This window comes from Euprymna scolopes, unplaced genomic scaffold (genome assembly GCF_053919585.1).
Source record: "Euprymna scolopes isolate OS-2025 unplaced genomic scaffold, ASM5391958v1 sca547, whole genome shotgun sequence".
NCBI classification, from domain to species: domain Eukaryota; kingdom Metazoa; phylum Mollusca; class Cephalopoda; order Sepiida; family Sepiolidae; genus Euprymna; species Euprymna scolopes.
The window spans coordinates 15,931-34,388 of record NW_027633599.1 but is presented as its reverse complement, the minus strand read 5'-3'; the positions used below and the strand labels follow the sequence as shown (position 1 = coordinate 34,388).

General features: G+C 31.4%; 1 protein-coding gene across 1 annotated transcript; it reads right to left on the bottom strand.

Moving 5' to 3' along the window:
* Positions 1-5,403: 5,403 nt before the first annotated feature.
* Positions 5,404-18,210, bottom strand: LOC145275021 (uncharacterized). The gene is made up of 2 exons (XM_080127554.1): positions 18,109-18,210; positions 5,404-7,307 (listed from the first exon to the last, which is right to left on the bottom strand). Exon 2 carries the CDS (start codon positions 7,209-7,211, stop codon positions 6,093-6,095), a length of 1,119 nt encoding a protein of 372 aa, XP_079983680.1. The 5' UTR covers positions 7,212-7,307; positions 18,109-18,210; the 3' UTR covers positions 5,404-6,092.
* Positions 18,211-18,458: the final 248 nt, after the last annotated feature.

Sequence of the window (18,458 nt, the reverse complement as noted above, 5' to 3'; positions counted from 1 at the left end):
AGTGGCTTGATGCCTTGTCTGGATCCATTTCAATAAAAAAAATTCTAGTGGGTTCATGCCTTGTTTGGGGCGATTTTCATGAAAAATTTCTAGTGGCTTCAAGCCCTGTCTGAAGCGATTATTAATAAAACATTTTCAGTGGCATGATGTCTTGTCTGGAACGATTTCTATAAGACATTTCAAAAGGCTTTGTGTTTTGTATGGAGCGATTTCAATAAAAGCTTTCAAGTGGCTCCATGCTTTGTTTAGAGTAATTTCAAGAAAAACTTCCAAGTAGATTCATTCCTTGTCTAGAGCGATTTTAAAGACATTTCAAGCGGCTTCATGCCCTGTCCAGCGCAATTAAAAAAATGAAGTGGCCTCTTGCCTTGTCTGGAGTGATTTACATATAAACTTTCAAATGGCTTCATGCCTTGTCTTCAGCGTTTTTCATAAAACATTTAAAGTGGCTTCATGCATTTTCTGGAGCGATTGTAAGAAAAACTTTCAAGTGACTTTATGTCTTGTCTAGAGCGATTTTCCATAAAAAATTTCAGTGGCGTCATACTTTATCTAGAGCGATTTCCATAAAAAAGTCTAGTGGCTTTTTACCTTGTCTGGAGCACTTCCCATAAAACATTTAAAGTTGCTTCATGCCTTGTCTGCAGCGAAATTTACAAACAAATTAAGTTGCTTTATGCTTTGTCTGGAGCGAATTTCATATAACATTTACATGCTGTGTCTGGGGCGATTCTTATATAAAATTACTAGTAGCTTTATGCCTTGTCTGGAGCGATTTCCATAAAAAATTCCAAAGCTTTGTTTGAAGCGATTTTTATAAAACATTTCAAGTGAAGCGATAAAAAAAGTCAAAGCGGCTTCATGCCTTGTCTGGAGCAATAACAAAAAAATTAAAGTGGCTTCAACCTTTCCATAAGACAATTCAAGTGGCTTCATGCCCTGTCTCGAGCGATTTCCATAAAACACTTCAATGGCTTCATACCTTGTCTAGTGCTATATCCATAAAACATTCCATGTGGCTACATGCTTTGTCTGGAGTGATTTGCATATAAATTTTCTAGTGGCTTCATATTATATCTGGAGCAATTTCCATAAAATAATTTTCTAGTGGCTTCATGCCTTTTCTGGCAATTTTCATAAACAATTTCTAATGGCTTCAATCACTATCTGGAGCGATTTCAAGGAACAATTTCCAGTGCTTGGAGTGAATTCTACAAAAAAAAATTTAGTGGCTTCATATCGTATCTGGAGCGATTCCCATCAAATATTTTAAGCAGTTCATGCCATGTGTGGAGTGATTCCCACTAAACATTTCAAGTGGCTTTATGCCATGTCTGCAGCAATTCCCATCAAACATTTCAAGTTGCTTCATGCCGTGTGTTGAGCGATTTTAATAAAAAAAAACTTTTAAGTGGCTTTATGCCTTGTGTGAAGCGATTTCCATAAAAAGCATTTCAAGTGACTTTATGCCTTGTCTGGAGCGATTTCCATAAAAACATATCAAGTGATTTCATGCCTTGTCCACATCGATTTTCTTAAAAACTGTCAAGTAACGACGCTGTGCCTTCTGCCTTAGTAGATATTTCCATCTATCTCATTCAATCCCAGGTCATGCCGGGCCTTCTGTTAGTATATATCTCCATCAGTCTCATTTAATATATTAGATGACGTTATTATTTCAGCACGGCCCGTATTCCATATGTTAGTTTCTTAATTAACAGCTTGTTATGTGAAAGTACAGAATAGTTTTAAAAACTTTCCCCTCTTCGTATTAAAAATGGTATTCTAAATAACGTTAATACTTCAGCAGAATCCATATTCGGTATGTCAAATTTTTACTTCTAATATTGTTAGGTGAAAGTACAGAATAGTTTACAAAAATACCTCCCTTTCTCCATATTATGACTGGCTTTCTAAAGAATAACATTATTATTTCCCACGTTCCATTTTTCATTTATTAAATTCTTAGGTTTAAGTACAGAATAGTTAAAAACATACACTCTCCATATTAAGGATCGCTTTCTAAATAATAACATTATTATTTCAGCACGGTCTGTATCCTGCATGCCATTTTTTTATTTATTAAATTCTTATGTTTAAGTACAGAATAGTTAAAAACATAGGCTCCCATATTAAGGATCGGTTTCTAAATAATAATGTTATTATTTCAGCACGGTCCATATCCTGCATAGCATTTTTTCATTTAATAAATTCTTAAAAGAAAGTACAGATAAGTGAAAAAATATACTCTCCCCATATTAAGAATGCCTCTCTGAATTATAATGTAATTATTTCAGCGCACTCCATATTACGTATGCCATTTTTTATGTATTAAATTGTTAGGTGAAAGTACAGTATAGTGAAAAACACATGCTCCCCATAATAAGAATGGTTATCTAAATAATAACCTAATATTTCAGCACGGTCCGTAATCTGTATGTCAGTTTTTTTAATTTTTTTAATTGTAAGATGAAAGGACAGAACAGTTAAAAACACATGCTCTACATATTAAGAATATTTTTCTAGATAATATTATTTCAGCACTGTCCGTAATCCATGGGGATGACAAAAGTGATTTATCGAAATGGCAAAAATATTCAACAAAAATTAACTTCGTGAAGCCATCTTCAAAAACTGGAGCAGGATCCCTCGCACTCTCATTTCTAGCATGCTCCCCCAAATTTTTGAAGTCATCAAAAGCAGTGGGGGTAGAACTCATTATTAAGTTTGATTGTTGAATGTTTTCATACACTTTTTGTACAATTTAATAGAATTTTTGTCTCTGGTCTTATAATGTTAATCATGTGTAAAATGCCTAATTTCATAAAAATGTAAATTTTAAAAATAAATCTTTAGAATGTAGCTTTTTGTTTCCATAAACTTTTAGATTGTAGTATTGGTAACCTTAAGTTGGAAAAGTTTAAAATCTATCCTTAAAAAGTATTTTTTAAAGATTTTTAAGTGGTGTTAAATTTTTGATCGGGAGTGTATATATATATATATATATATATATAGTGACACCAAAATATATACATCATTTGGTTCACCTTTTATTTCCGGATAATTTTACCTTTTCATATTTTACTTTTAATTGACATATCCTTGTGATCACGTCAATTTAAAAACATGCTCCCATATTAAGAATGGTTATCTAAATAATAATCATATTATTTCAGCAAAGTCCGTAATCCATATTTCAGTTTTTTATTTATTAAATGGTAAGAATAGCTCAAAACACACGCTCCCCATATCAGGAATAATTTCTAAATAATAATGTTATTATTTCAACACGGTCTGTAATCCATATGCCAGTTTTATATTTATTGTTAGGTGAAAGTAAAGACTTGTTAAAAACATACACTCCCCATATTAAAAATGGCTTTCTAAATAACAGTGTTAATATTTCAGTACGCCCGTTATTTCGAATCTCAGTTTTTTATTTATTAAACTGGTAGGTGAAAGCATAGAATATTTAAAATATCCTTTCCCCATATTAAAAACGGCTTTCTACATAATGTTATTACTCCAGCACGGTTCGTATTCCATATGTCAGTTTTTATTTATTAATTTGTTAGTTGAAAGTACAAAATAGTTTAAACATATGTTCCACATATAAAAAATGGCTTTCTAAATAATAGCGTTATTATTTAAGCATGGTCTGTATTTTGCATGTCAGTTTTTTATTTATTAAATTCTTACGTGAACGTATAGAATAGTAAAAACATATGCCTCCCATATTAAGAATAGCTTTCTTAACAGTTAGTGATTAGGCAACACTTGTTTTGCAATAAACTAATCAGAAATTGGATTGAGAAACGGATACTTAATGTTAACTAATACTAAACAAAAATAGAGATAATACATGGAAAGAAATTGTCTGACCTTTTCTAAGCAGTTCAGAGATCTCACCCCCCCATTTGTTTTTCAAGGAGGAGATAATGCCTGGTACAAAACTACTTGGTTACTTGGCTAAGATCAAAGTATAGTATCTGTTCTGATGCTTCGCTTCACTTTTTTAAAGTTGGTGGAGAAGTTCTTCATGACTGAGACAATTATTTTAAATTGTTAGGAGAAAATAAAGGATAGTAAAAAAACATACCCTACCCTCCCCATATTAAGAATGGCTTTCTAACTAATAACATTATGACTTCAGCACGGTTCGTATTCCGTATGTTTGTTTCTTATTTAATAAATTGTTGGATGAAATTACAGAATAGTTTAAAAATACCTTCTCCTCCCCATATTAAGAATGGCTTCTTAAATAATATTATTTCAGCACAGTTCGTATTCTGTGTGTTATTTTCAATCCCTTCTGCCTTAAAAATATATTGGAAATAAAGTAAACATGAAATCTTAAAAATATATTTGAAATCAAATAAATATGAAATCTTAAAAATATATGTGAAATCAAGTAAATATGAAATCTTAAAAATATATTTGAAATCAAGTAAATATGAAATCTTAAAAATATATTTGAAATCAAATAAATATGAAATTTTAAAAATATATATTGAAATCAAGTAAGTATGAAATCTTAAAAATGTATTGGAAATCCAATAAATATGAAATCTTAAAATATATGTGAAATCAAGTAAATATGAAATTTTAAAAATATATTTGAAATCAAGTAAATATGAAATCTTAAAAATATATTTGAAATCAAGTAAATATGAAATCTTAAAAATATATTTGAAATCAAGTAAATATGAAATCTTAAAAATATATTTGAAATCAAGTAAATATGAAATCTTAAAAATATATTTGAAATCAAGTAAATATGAAATCTTAAAAATATATTTGAAATCAAGTAAATATGAAATCTTAAAAATATATTTGAAATCAAGTAAATATGAAATCTTAAAAATATATGTGAAATCAAGTAAATATGAAATCTTAAAAATATATTTGAAATCAAGTAAATATGAAATCTTAAAATATATTTGAAATCAAGTAAATATGAAATTTTAAAAATATATTTGAAATCAAGTAAATATGAAATCTTGATATATTTAAAATCAAGTAAATATGAAATCTTAAAAATATATTTGAAATAAATAAATATGAAATCTTAATATATATTTGAAATCAAATAAATATGAAATCTTAAAAATATATTTGAAATCAAATAAATATGGAATCTTAAAGATATATTTGAAAGCAAGTAAATAATATGAAATCTTAAAAATATATTTTAAATCAAATAAATATGAAATCTTAAAATATATTGAAATCAAGTAAATATGAAATCTTTATATGAAATCAAGTAAATATGAAATCTTAAAAATATATTTGAAATCAAGTAAGTATGAAATCTTTAAAATATATTTGAAATCAAATAAATATGAAATCTTAAAAATGTATTCGAAATTAAGTAAATATGAAATATTAAAAAAGGAGGTATATAGGTTTTTCTTTGTATTTACAAACCGTGAGTAAACTTTACGTATTATTTTATTGTTTTAATACAAAAACATAAAAAAATGAGTTCTCATCAGCTAGAATTAAGTCAAAATATCTAGCGTTCTAGTTTAATATTGTTTTCTGTATTTAGTGTGAACATGCACGTGAACGAAAATAATATCAAGTAGTGGTTAATGTACATTTTATAAGTTTAAATTTGCCGATGTCTGTACTTGATGTATGTAGACAAAGATGTCTGTACTTGATGTATGTAAACAAAGATATAACTCGCTATAAACCATCATTCGGGCATGAATGTTATTTTTTGAGAATTTCACTGATATGTGACCAGTAGTTTAAGGGTTTACCTGTTAGATATTACACACACATTTACTGTTTTATTAATATAGAAAAGTATGCCAGGTTTCACAGCAGCATTTCCAAGATATGTGGCTGTAGGGATTACATGATAGTAATGTATAGTATAGAAGTCATTTCCAACTGATCTTTCAGGTTAATGTGCCCAGGACTTACTGCTACACTGGAAGTTTAACTTTTTCCATATGTGTTTTCATATGAGTCAACAAATTGGTCTTCCATGCAAAAGAAGAGCCACATACTTCACAAAAATGTGGTTTTTCTCCCAAATATGTTTTCATATGATTCAATAAATTTGATTATAAGCACCTACTTTACAAGAATCTAGTTTTCTCTCCCGTATGTCTTTTCATATGAGTCAACAAATTGTACTTCTCTGCAAAAGAAGAACCACATACTTCACAAGAATGTGGTTTCTCTCCCGTATGTGTTTTCATATGACGTGATAAATGTGACTTCTGTGCAAAAGAAGAACCACATACTTCACAAGAATGTGGTTTCTCTCCCGTATGTGTTTTCATATGATGCAACAAAGTTGACTTCTGTACAAAAGTAGAACCACATGCTTCACAAGAATGTGGTTTCTCTCCTGTATGTGTTTTCATATGACGCAACAGGTCTAACTTCCATGCAAAAGAAGTACCACATACTTCACAAGAATGTGGTTTGTCTCCTGTATGTGTTTTCATATGACCAAACATCGTTGACTTATGTGCAAAAGAAGAACCACATATTTCACAAAAATGTGGTTTCTCTCCCGTATGTGTTTTTATATGACGCAACAAACTTGACTTCTGTGCAAAAGAAGAACCACATACTTCACAAGAGTGTAGTTTCTCTCCCGTGTGTGTTGTCATATGATTCAACAAATTTGACTTCAATGCAAAAGAAGAACCACATACTTCACAAGAATGTGGTTTCTCTCCCGTATGTCTTTTCATATGAGTCAACAAATTTGACCTCTGTGCAAAAGAAGAACCACATACTTCACAAGAATGTGGTTTCTCTCCCGTGTGTGTTGTCATATGATGCAACAAATGTGACTTCTGTGCAAAAGAATAACCACATACTTCACAAGAATGTGGTTTCTCTCTCGTATGTGTTTTTATATGACGCAACAAATGTGACATCCATGCAAAAGATGAACCACATATTTCACAAGAATGTGGTTTGTCTTCCGTATGTCTTTTCATATGATTCATCAATTTTGACTTCTCTGCAAAAGAAGAACCAAATACTTCACAAGAATGTAGTTTTTCTTTCGTATGTGTGGCTATATGATTCAAAACATTTGACTTCCTTGCGAAAGAAGAACCACATACTTCACAAGAATGTGGTTTGTCTTCCGTATGTGTCTTAATATGAATCAATAACGCAAACTTCTGTGCAAAAGAAGAACCACATATTTCACAGGAATTTGGTTTATCGCACATGTTTGATTGAATTCAAAAGTATTTTCAAAGTTTTTTTGATCACTAATCAGGAAAAGTTCTTATCTCCTAATGGGTTTCTTTTCAGTGTTGCAAATTCTGAAAATATACAATAAATTTGAACAAATTAAATACATGTGGTAAAATTTTATTTTTATTAAAAATATCCACAACATTGATTATTGATTTAATTCAAAATAAAATTAGTGTATAAGGTGAGCGATAGCAGCTAAGGTAAATCGCAGTAAAACTGTTATTTACAACTTTCTAAAGAACACTGAGAATTATGGAAAAGCAAAATACTTTGGTAGGCCCCCAAAATCTCTCCTGCATTGAGTTGCAGAATCAGATGGGTTGATATGAATGACAGAGGACTTTCTTCTAGTCAAATTAAGGCGGTTACAGATGTTGATTGCAGTCTAATAACAATCAGACGCCACCTACAACAAAAAGGCAGGGTAAATAAAAAGTGTAAACAAATTCTTCGATTGCTTCCACGTCACAAAGTTGAATACTAAATCTGGGACCTTGAGAAGTGGGAGAAGTCCTGTTTTCTAATGAGAAAAAATTCAATTTAGACAGTCCTGATGGGTTCAGCGATATTGGCATGACAAAACCATGCCCCTTGAAATTTTCTCCACACATCATAGTAGTGGAGGGTCCGTAATGGTGTGGGTGCCTTTTCTTAAAGATGGGGCGATGGAGCTCCAGGTGATGCAGGGTCGTCAGACAGCAGCTGGTTATATTAGCATGCTACAAAAAGCATCTTTGATGATGGAGGGACATCGTTTGTGTGGGGATGGATGGTTATTCAAACAGGTTAATGTTGCAATCCACACTGCAAGACGGACTTTGAGCTTTCTACAAGAAAATGGAGTCCATCTCCTGGGACATCCTTCATGCTCACTGGACTTGAATCCAATTGAAAATGTTTGGGGATGGATGACAAAAATGGTTTATCGAAATGGCAAACAATATTCAAGAAAAATGAACTTCGTGAAGCCATCTTCAGAAACTGGAGCAGGATCCCTCGCACCTTTATGGAAACCCTTATTTCTAGCATGCCCCCCAAAATTTCTGAAGTCATCAAAAGCGGTGGAGGTAGAACTTATTATTAAGTTTAATTGTTGAATGTTTTCATACACTTTTCATACACTTTTTGTACAATTTTATAGAATTTTTGTCTCTGGTCTTATAATTTTGCTCATGTGTAAAAAGCCTAATTTAATAAAAATATAAATTTTAAAAATAAAACTTTAGAATCTTTTTGTTTCTATAAACTTTTAGACCTTATGTCAGAAAAGTTTAAAATCTATCCTTAAAAAAGTATTTTTAAAAGATTTTTAAGTGGTCGTAAATTTTTGATCAGCAGTATATATATATATATATATATATATATATATATATATATATATATATATATATATATATAGTGATATCAAAAAAGTCGTCACTTGTAATTTTTTTCCCAAAACTACAAATTTAAGATAAATTAAAGGTAACTGTCTAAATAACCTATACATCATTTGGTTTGCCTTTTATTTCCCAATAATTTTACCTTTTCATATTTGACTTTTAAGTGACATATCCTTGTGTTCACGTCAATTTAAAAATTAACTTCTAATCGGGAAAGCAAAAAGAAACTCCATGCAATTGAAAATTGTTATTTAAATGTAACTGTAGAACATTAATGCAACACAAACACAACAGGAACACAATGAACTTGTTAATATTTAATAGAACAGCCACCATGCCATTTGACAGTCTGCAATTTTTTGGGATTTTCTCTGAATTAGTCTGTGGCAATACTGTGGTGAAAGAGCATGCTACTTCTCTTCAATCCTTATCCAAAATTCTTCCAGATTTGAAATTTTACCATTGAGTAGCTGTTGCTTTATGTATGGCATACGTTTGCTAGATTAGAGGTGTGAAGATTCTGCAGGCATATTCAAACACGGAAAATCATTCTCTTCAAGGAACATCTTTGCATTGCCAACTGTGTTAATGGAGCATTATCGTGTATGAAGATAGTATTATCATCCAAGTATCAGTCAAAGTAGTGTAGAACAACATATCATTATACTTTGGTTAATTAATTCGACCTTGCAAGCGAAATATAGGCCCTGGACGATTGGCACTAATAATGCCAATATCAAAACTGAACTTCTATCAGCTTGCATCGTTGAAACTGTGCAGCTGGCATTAATGTTTCTTAACGCCGATTACTTGATTAGATAAACCAGAAAGGTGGAGATCACAAAGAGAAAGTCGAAGCATATATTGGCCCTTGACCACTAATTAATTATAGTTAAATCTGTCCGTTTTCTAAATGTTTTTAGATTCTCATATTGTGAACATCTTTGTTGATGTCATCCCAAACAATCTGTTCACCATTAGTTATGAGGATGATATAATTGTCCAGTCCTTCCTCAGTGTGCATCATAGTTTTGGTTCAATTGTTCAGTGTGATACAAAAACTGACATTTTTAATTGATTGCCATTCCAAGTGATGTTCAAGTTCCTGGTTGCTTAAATGAAACAACAATTACCGTTAGAGATACTTTGCTAGGTTTAAATGATGATATTTTAAGCTAGGTTAAAGCTCAATTTTTGCTGCAGAGATTTTGCCTTCTCGATTTTGTTATTTTTTAAATTAATATGAACACTACGATACTTCAATTAAATGTCAAATATGAACAGGTACAATTATAAAGGAATAAAAGATAAATCAAATGATGTATAAGGTTGTTAAAACAATTACATGCAATTTAGCTTAAATTGGCAGTTTTTAAAAAACACAAGTGCAGACTTTCTTTTTGGTGTCACTATATATACGGATGTATAGAAACTTTTTACTGTTTATTACTGTATTATGTATAATTAATTGTTCCCATATCGTGTTAAATACTTTATTAGGGTAGATTGTTTGCCTTTTAAATCATATATTCTGCCATAACTGGTTTTTCAATCTCTTCAATGTTTTTTTAATCTTACTGTAAGTGAGTGACATGGATTACATTTGTATAACTTTCAACATTTACATGGAATCTCTTTGTCATGATTTTTCCATAACCCATTTGACATGCACTCTTTACTACTAACCTGACGTTTTAAAAATGACAAATTCTTTCATCTTTTCTGCCATGTCCTTTGTACATGATATACAAACTTTTATTCGTATAACATAATGGCAGTATTCAGAAGAGATTTGACTATCTTGCTTTCTGGTGGAGAGTTTTTCTTAAGCTTTCCACCTCATTTTAATATGTATTGTTATTAGTATAATAGTATATTTTTATTAGTATGTATTGATTTTGCACGGTGTTTTAGGAAACAGACAGTTTCTTTACATTATATAGATTGCGAGGATTGAACTGTTATACTGGCTACATATTTAAAGACATATAGAGTGTTATTAGAGTCTTTTAATGATGTAAACCCCATGTGGCATGAGATGACTTGGAAAATAAGAAACAAGAGTTTGATTTGGAGTGGTATTATTATTTTGTTCTTTCGTCAGTAGCACTTTGTTGTTATAATGGAGTAGTATCTATTTTCAAATTTTGTGCAGGGATTGACTTTACTATTGAAAAAAGGCAATGGAGTCAGTAACAATATAAATAAGAGGGACATTTCTTTTTAGGAAAATAGTGCTGTTGGGAAATAAAAGAGACAGTGGAAAAAAGGAGGTGGATTATTGAAATCTTGTGGTATTTCAGGGTGACCGGAGTAGTGGATGAGGAAAAATGTCAGAAGGCCCTTGCAAAAGTTAAATGGAAGATCTGGCTCGACATAAGGAAAGAGTACGAAGAAAATCCCATGAAGGTTTTTCACATGAGACAGTGGATTCTAGTTGCGGCTATGGGTCCAGCCAGTCCCCAAAGATATGGAGACATAAAAGAGGAGTAAGAGACTAGTACATGAAGTAAAGAGAAGTAAATAGGCAGGTAGATAATTAGATATTAGTTATTGTGGCGAGCTGGGCCATATACAGAGATTCAGCAGGAAGCATATCCAAGAAAACAAGGGCGCTCCATTTCTGTGATGCCTTATAAATGGAACAAGGGCATTGGTAATATGGACGCATCAAATTCCTTTTCAATAAGAATTCAGGGAAAGAATTATAGAGCTTTGGTGAATAAGGGAGCAGAGGTGTCAGTAATACATTTTTTAAAGCACTCAGACAGAGACATAACTATGCGATAAAAACATTTGTTTAAGAACAGCTAATGGGTCCCAATTAATTGTAGAAGGGATCCTTCGATTAAGATTAGGAATAGGAAGTCAGTCTATCCACGAGGACTTCTTTGTTACAGAGAATCTCAGTACAAGTGTCATACTATACCACAACTAAAGAAAAATGGGTTAAGATGTACTTTGATTTAGAAGCAATAAGACTATTTGATGAGTATATCGCTCTGGAAGATGATGTCTATATTTCATCAATAGTTCAGTTAGCACAGAAAATTACATTAAAACACCAGCATCTGCATACATACTTGAGAAGGAGCTGCAAAATAACTAAGTGTAGTGTGACTGGTAACATTATCGAGATTACCATGAATGATGAACAAAAGAGAAAAAATTTGAAGGGAATAAAAATACCCCAAGAATTAAAGTTGGAAGTTGATATGTTGTTGAAGTAGAATAGAGATTCTTCTTGGAAAGAACCGATACACTGGAGAAGCGTATCAATACTGGAAGGCATGAACTCATACTGAGACGCCCGTATTGAAAACCACTAAAGCAATAAAAGTTGGTAGACTTACAGAATAGACGAAATGATGTGGATAGGTGTAATTGAGACATTGAATAGCCCGTGGAGTTTTCTAGTAGTGTTAGTGGAAAAGATTGTGTGTATATTTCCGGGCTTATAACAAAGTCACAAAGAAGTATGCCTGAGCATTACTGGTCATTGACGATATACTAGTCTTTTTCTCAAAAATAGGTCTAAAGTCAGGGTAATAGCAGCTTAAATTAAATTAAATTAAGTAAGGACAATAAAATTTAAGCTGTGTTCACCTATCACCAGGGTTTATTTCAGTTTAACCTGATGCCACTCAGGCTTGCAAATGTATCCAGGGTCTTTCCGGAATTAATGTCCATAGTTATAGAGTTACAGCAAGATTATACATTACCGTATTTGGATGATATTTTAAGATTCTCAGATACGAACATATAAATAGGGTACTAGCCAGTTTATGCAATTTATTTAATTTTCTCAGATACGATGGAAAGTCACTTAGAGATTTCTAGGAGAGAAGTACAGTATCTGTGGTTCAAAGTAAGTGAACAGGGTATAGAGCCAGACCATAACAAAGTCAAATCGATAAAATTAGAGATTTCTTCAACATCACGTCATATTATCAATGATTTATCAAAAAATTTTGTTTGCCTTTAATGTTTGCCTAAAAACGAAGTTTGCAGATATGGTTATATTGGCGTATTTTGATCCTGAAAAGGACAACCGGCTGTACACAGATGCATCCAATCATGTATTTGGGGAATAACGGTCGCAAATTGTCATATGATCAAAGGAAGAGCAAAGAGGTTGACAAGCCAATTTACTAGTTATCACATAAAGTTAATGATAAAATCGAATCAAAAAAGTTTGCGTCATATAAAAGGGTTGAGTGTTCATCAGTATCGCCTGAACGTTCTATAATTTCGAGTGTAGATTCAAGAGGCAGATAGGGGATTTTTTAGATTTAAAGATGCGGCTGAACAATGGTAAATCATCTATAATGGAAAAAAATAATTCATAGTGAAAGACGAGATGATGTCGAAACTCAACGACAAACTATTGATAAGGTTATATGTACCGTCGCATCATAGAAAAAGACTGTGCAGTACGATGACAATAATGGTCACATGGGCATGGAAAAGATATTTCACGCCAATAAGTAAAAGTATTTCTGTCCGTGTTCATTTAAGGAGGTGAATGAATACGTAGGCAAATATATTTCATGCCAAACCAGAAACTTGAGAAAGCAACAACTACAAATGCAGAAGTGTGGTTTGCCTCGTTTTCCTTTCACAAAACTGATATTGGATATTTCCAGGCCCTACCCTACACTTTCAGGTAACTAGTACATAGTGATTTTCATCGATATGTATAGTGCTTGGCCAGAGGCTTTTGTGATCCCTAATAAGAAGGCAGAAATGGTGGTGCATCTGTTGTTGGATGAGATTTTCCCAAGATTCAAGGTACACCTCCAGTTGTTAACAGACAATGGGTCCAGAAATGTTAACAAAGTGATGAAGAAGGCATGGGAAGACCTCAAAATACATCATGTGACCACATCATTTTATTTCCCCTAAAGTAACAGAAAATAGAAAGATTTCATAGGATGATGTATGACATTTTAGCGAACAATAAACAGTCATGGCATTTATACATAAACCAAATGTTGGCGACTGTCAGATTCCATGTGAGCGAAATAATGAAATTCTCACCATACTTCTTGGTCTACAACAGAGACGTTATCCTGCCATTGGATAATATATTAATGCCTTGTAGAGTATGCTATGGGGACGAGCAACACGAGATCGCTCTAAAAGATATGCATCGATCTTTTACTTTAGTAAGGGATAACATTCAGGAAGCTAGGAAAAAACTGGTAGAGAACTCTGATAAGAAAACAAAGTCAATGGATTTTAAGATTGAAGATCTGGTTTATTATGTTAGAAAACATATTATGTGGTTATATAAGATTACGTAGCATTTGATGGGCTCCATGAGAACGTGCATGTGTAACATCTGTGGACAACGTCAATCAAGGAATGGGAAATTCCCAGCATGGAAAGACCGTTATGAAAGAGCGTATGAGTTGGATAGAAATTCAGGCATAGTACAGGCTGTTATCTTAATATCAAAGACGATATTAGGATCCGTTCAGAAAGGCCTAAAGTAGGTTCAGTGTTTGGAAGTGGGGAAGAGGAACAAGTGAGATGGAATTGTTTAGATTGGGTAAGATCTATTTTCTGTTTTTAAAAGAATATTCCTTTCTCGCGTTCGTTCCATGCATGATTAAAAAAGTAATTGAAAGTGATTATGAGAAAGACAAAAGAAATTGATTTTTAAGTTGACACAAAAAGAAAGCAATTGCACAAGTTTGGACTCATCTGCAGTGGTCAAAAAATGGAAAAGAAGGTGATGAAAAAAAGACACATGCATGAAAGGGCATTTCTGAGAAACATGTTCGACACCAAAGTTATATTTTGAAACACAGTAAAGTGCATTGTTGGAAATTACTGGAATAAATTCTTGTGTATCCACTTAAAAAATGCTGAGTCATATTTCAATGTCCTTCCTTATTTTTGTTTCTGCGATGGTACCAGAAAATGTGCAGGTCTGGGTTTTGAAATGTAATAACACTGTTCGAGTGTAAGAGCCACATTAAATACTTTCATCTCTATAAATGATTAGTGAAATTCGAAACCAAGATCCCAGTGACTGTGGCAGTTGCTTTATTACTGAGCCATAACCAAAAACAGCATATCAAGTCTAGGTGGAAACCATTATTTCTATAGCAGCAGCACCGACACCTGACGGTTTGAGATTTTGAATTTTTGGTTTATAAGCTGTGCTGATTGCTGCTAGCAGTCAACTTCCTTTCTAGTTTACCATATAAAAGGCCATTTCTCAGGCAAGTTGTGCAGATGACAACATTCATAAAACGATTAAACATTGGCAATCCTCTCTTCTATTCCAGCTCTTGGACTGACAACACACTGAATGGTGATTCTACTAACTCATTTCCCTGTTTCATTGGCATAGAAATGGCAACAGTCTGCATTGCACAATTGACCATCAACAATAAAACCATCAGTTTTGCCATTTTAGCTTTTATTTCCTTTATTTTTTGTTACATTACTAACTCTTCGAAGTACACACACACATGCTAGCCAAGTCAGTTACACACATGGACCCATTCTATAGCCAATCCTTTTCTTCTTTTTTACATTTTTACTAACGAATAAAATTAATAAAATTGTTTTTAAATGTTAGAATGAGACAGAATAGTTTGATTTCATGTCATCTCACTTTTCAAAACGGAATTAAAGTTAATGTGTACTATCACAATCCGGTAAGTAAATATGAAACTTCCATTATTGCAAGGAAAAACAAAAACAATTTAATGTTCAACAAAATAAAAAATAATTACACACACATGCTAGCCAAGTCAATTACAATTTTCCCTACACAAATTCAGAACATCCACTTATGAAAGCCTCATTAATAATAACTCTAAACATTTCATCTATCACATTTAATTGCTTGATTGGTTGAAACATGGACTCATTCTACAATCCTTTTCTTATTTTCTACATTTTTACTAACGAATAAAATTGATAAAGTTGTTTTTCAATGTTAGAATGAGTCTTTCTATACTACAATCCTTTCAGCAGATAAATATAAATTAGCAATTTATTCTTAAACTAACAATTTCTCGGGTGAATTCGATACAGATGTCAAAAACTTCCAACTTTAAAACTTGAAACTGTTGTCAAAACATCACACTCCAAAACTCGACACTCTATTGTGAAAACTTCCAACTTAAAAATTCAACACTCTTTCAAGTTAACTTGCACATGACTACGCACATAGCACACCTTTATCCAACTTGTTCTTCTGTTTGTTTCACAAACGTTTTTATTCACCCATTTCATTTGCTTAGAAATAGTGAGTCTGTATTGCACAAGTGGCCGTCTGTTAGAGAATAACAAGGCAGAAGCAGAAAATTATACATAGTAACATGTCAACAATAAAACCAACTGATATTTTAACCTTTCTTTGTTTTGTTACACAACTAACACTTTGAAGCACACACACATGCTAGCCAAGTAAGTTATGATTTTCCTTACACAAATTCAGAACATCCACTTATGAAAGTCCCATTAATAATAACTCCAACCTTTTCATCTATCACAGTTAATGTTTCATAAAATACAAAATAGTTTAATTTTATGTCATCATCACTTTTCAAAACGTTAAAGGGTACTATCACAATCCGGTAAGTAAATATGAAATTTCTATTATTGTGATGAAAAACAAAAACAAGTTTTCAACATGTAAAAAATACATGTAAAGAAAGAAAAATGTTATTGGTACGTATCATTTGGACTATTGTTCTCATCTTAAGTGTTATTTTTACAATGTTTGCACAATAAATAACACTCAAGATGAGAACAGTAGTCTTAATAATCTAAATAAGACAAAGAATCATTCCTCATCTAAAGAAATTCAGAACCGTAATATTGTAATTTGTTTAAAAATCATGATTACTTTTTAATTTAATCAAAGCTATTTGTAAGGTTTGTTGAATGTATTTTTGAGAGAACTTAAAAATACATAATAATAAGTTTCTTTAATTATCAGCATTCTTTAAACAAACGAACAGAAAATTTAATAACTGCATTTCCAAATAAATTAACAGGAAAACTCAACAAGAATAGAAACATAATTTAAAAAAATGAGAAAACAATAACTGCATTACTTAATTTGTGAAATTTGGCTAAAAAAAGTCGATGTTTCCAAAATGGGGGTTCGATTTACTAGAGTGTTGTATTAGAAACAGAGTACACCTAAAAATAGTAAATACTGAATTCTTTTTTATATATAATCTGGTAGATTACTGAGTATTAGACTTCGTTGAAAAAAGATAAAAAAAAAAGATGACAATAAAAAATATACACAGTGGAAGGGTACAACTTCCATACGTGCATCGAGCATTTTTTTTTTACCTTAAACATATGAATCAGTGAAAAACATTTAAATTTAAAAAATTGAAAAAAAGAAAAAATTATAATTATATGTTATTTTAGTCCACGTCAAAAATCTTTCCAATCCTCCAAAAAAATCTTTACAATGACGACTTTTTTAAGGTTTTCAGGAGTTATATACTTTAAAAGTGGCGCAGAGAAATATTTTTCATGATATAACAAAATTATTTTTTTTAAAGTGGGGGATCACTTTTCATTATAAATTTAATGTCAAATGAGCATCCACTTTATGGACACCTAGTAAAGCGCAAAGCGGACACTTTGTTTTTGTTTGTTTTTTTCTGATTTCATGTTTCAATAAAGACACAGGGACATTAAAAAACAAAAATCAAGAAAATTTTTTATCAATTCTGTACGTGAAAACGCATACAGAATTAGCCACCACTGATAACATAAAGAATTACGTATTGACCGTTTTTTGTATTTTTAATTCAGTATTGAAAACAAAATCTGATAAATTAATGATCATTCGATAATAATCCGATGCAGAAAAAGATGAAAATAAAAAATACACTTTACTTTAAACATATGAATCAGTGAAAAACATTTAAATTTAAAAAATTGAAAAGAGAAAATTTATAAATAAATAGGTTGTTTTAGTCCACATCTAAAAGCTTTGCAATCCTCAAAAAATATTTTACAATGACGACTTTTTAAGGTTTTCAGGAGTTCTGAAAACGAATATATACATTAAAAGTGGCGCAGAGAAATAGTTTTCATGATATAAAAAAATTACTTTTTCAAAAAGTGGGGGATAACTTTTCATTATAAATTTAATGTAAAATGAGCACATACTTTATGGACATTTAGTAAGGCGGGCCTTTTTTTTTTTAAATTTTTTGTTGTTTTTTTTCTGATTTCATGTTTCGATAAAGACAAAAGGATATTAAAGAACAAAAAAAAACAAGAAAAATGTTATCAATCCTGTACGTGAAAACGCATACAGAATTGGTCACCACTGATAACATAAAGAATTACGTATTGAACGTTTTTTTATGTTTAAGTCAGTATTGAAAACAAAATCTGATAAATTAGTGACCATTCGATAATAATCCGATGAAAAAAACATGAAAATAAAAAAATACTCATACGTGTGCCATGTAGTAATACTTACGTTTTTGTTTTATAATCTGCTTTCGATTAACTTTATCTGCTTTTATAAAGGAAACGATTTTTCAAATGTGATTGACTTTACAAGCTCAACTTAACATTCAAGATGACGAACGGAAGAGCAAGTTCGCAGAAAACAAAATTGAAGAGGAAAAATAAAAAAGAAATCATCTCGAAATAGAGCCGATCTATTTGGTGAATATCACGGATAAAATTAGTATTATTTTATTTAACATTTTAATATTTACATGAGAGAGAACAGATTACAAGTTTAATTTTTTTATTCTCTAATTCGTTGCACGTGCAATTTAATGGCTGACACTGATTTAAAGCCGCCTTTTCGTATTTTTATTT

Excerpts from the sequence above, each read along its gene's own strand:
- LOC145275021 (XM_080127554.1), bottom strand. The coding sequence starts at position 7,211 with ATGTGCGATAAACCAAATTCCTGTGAAATATGTGGTTCTTCTTTTGCA.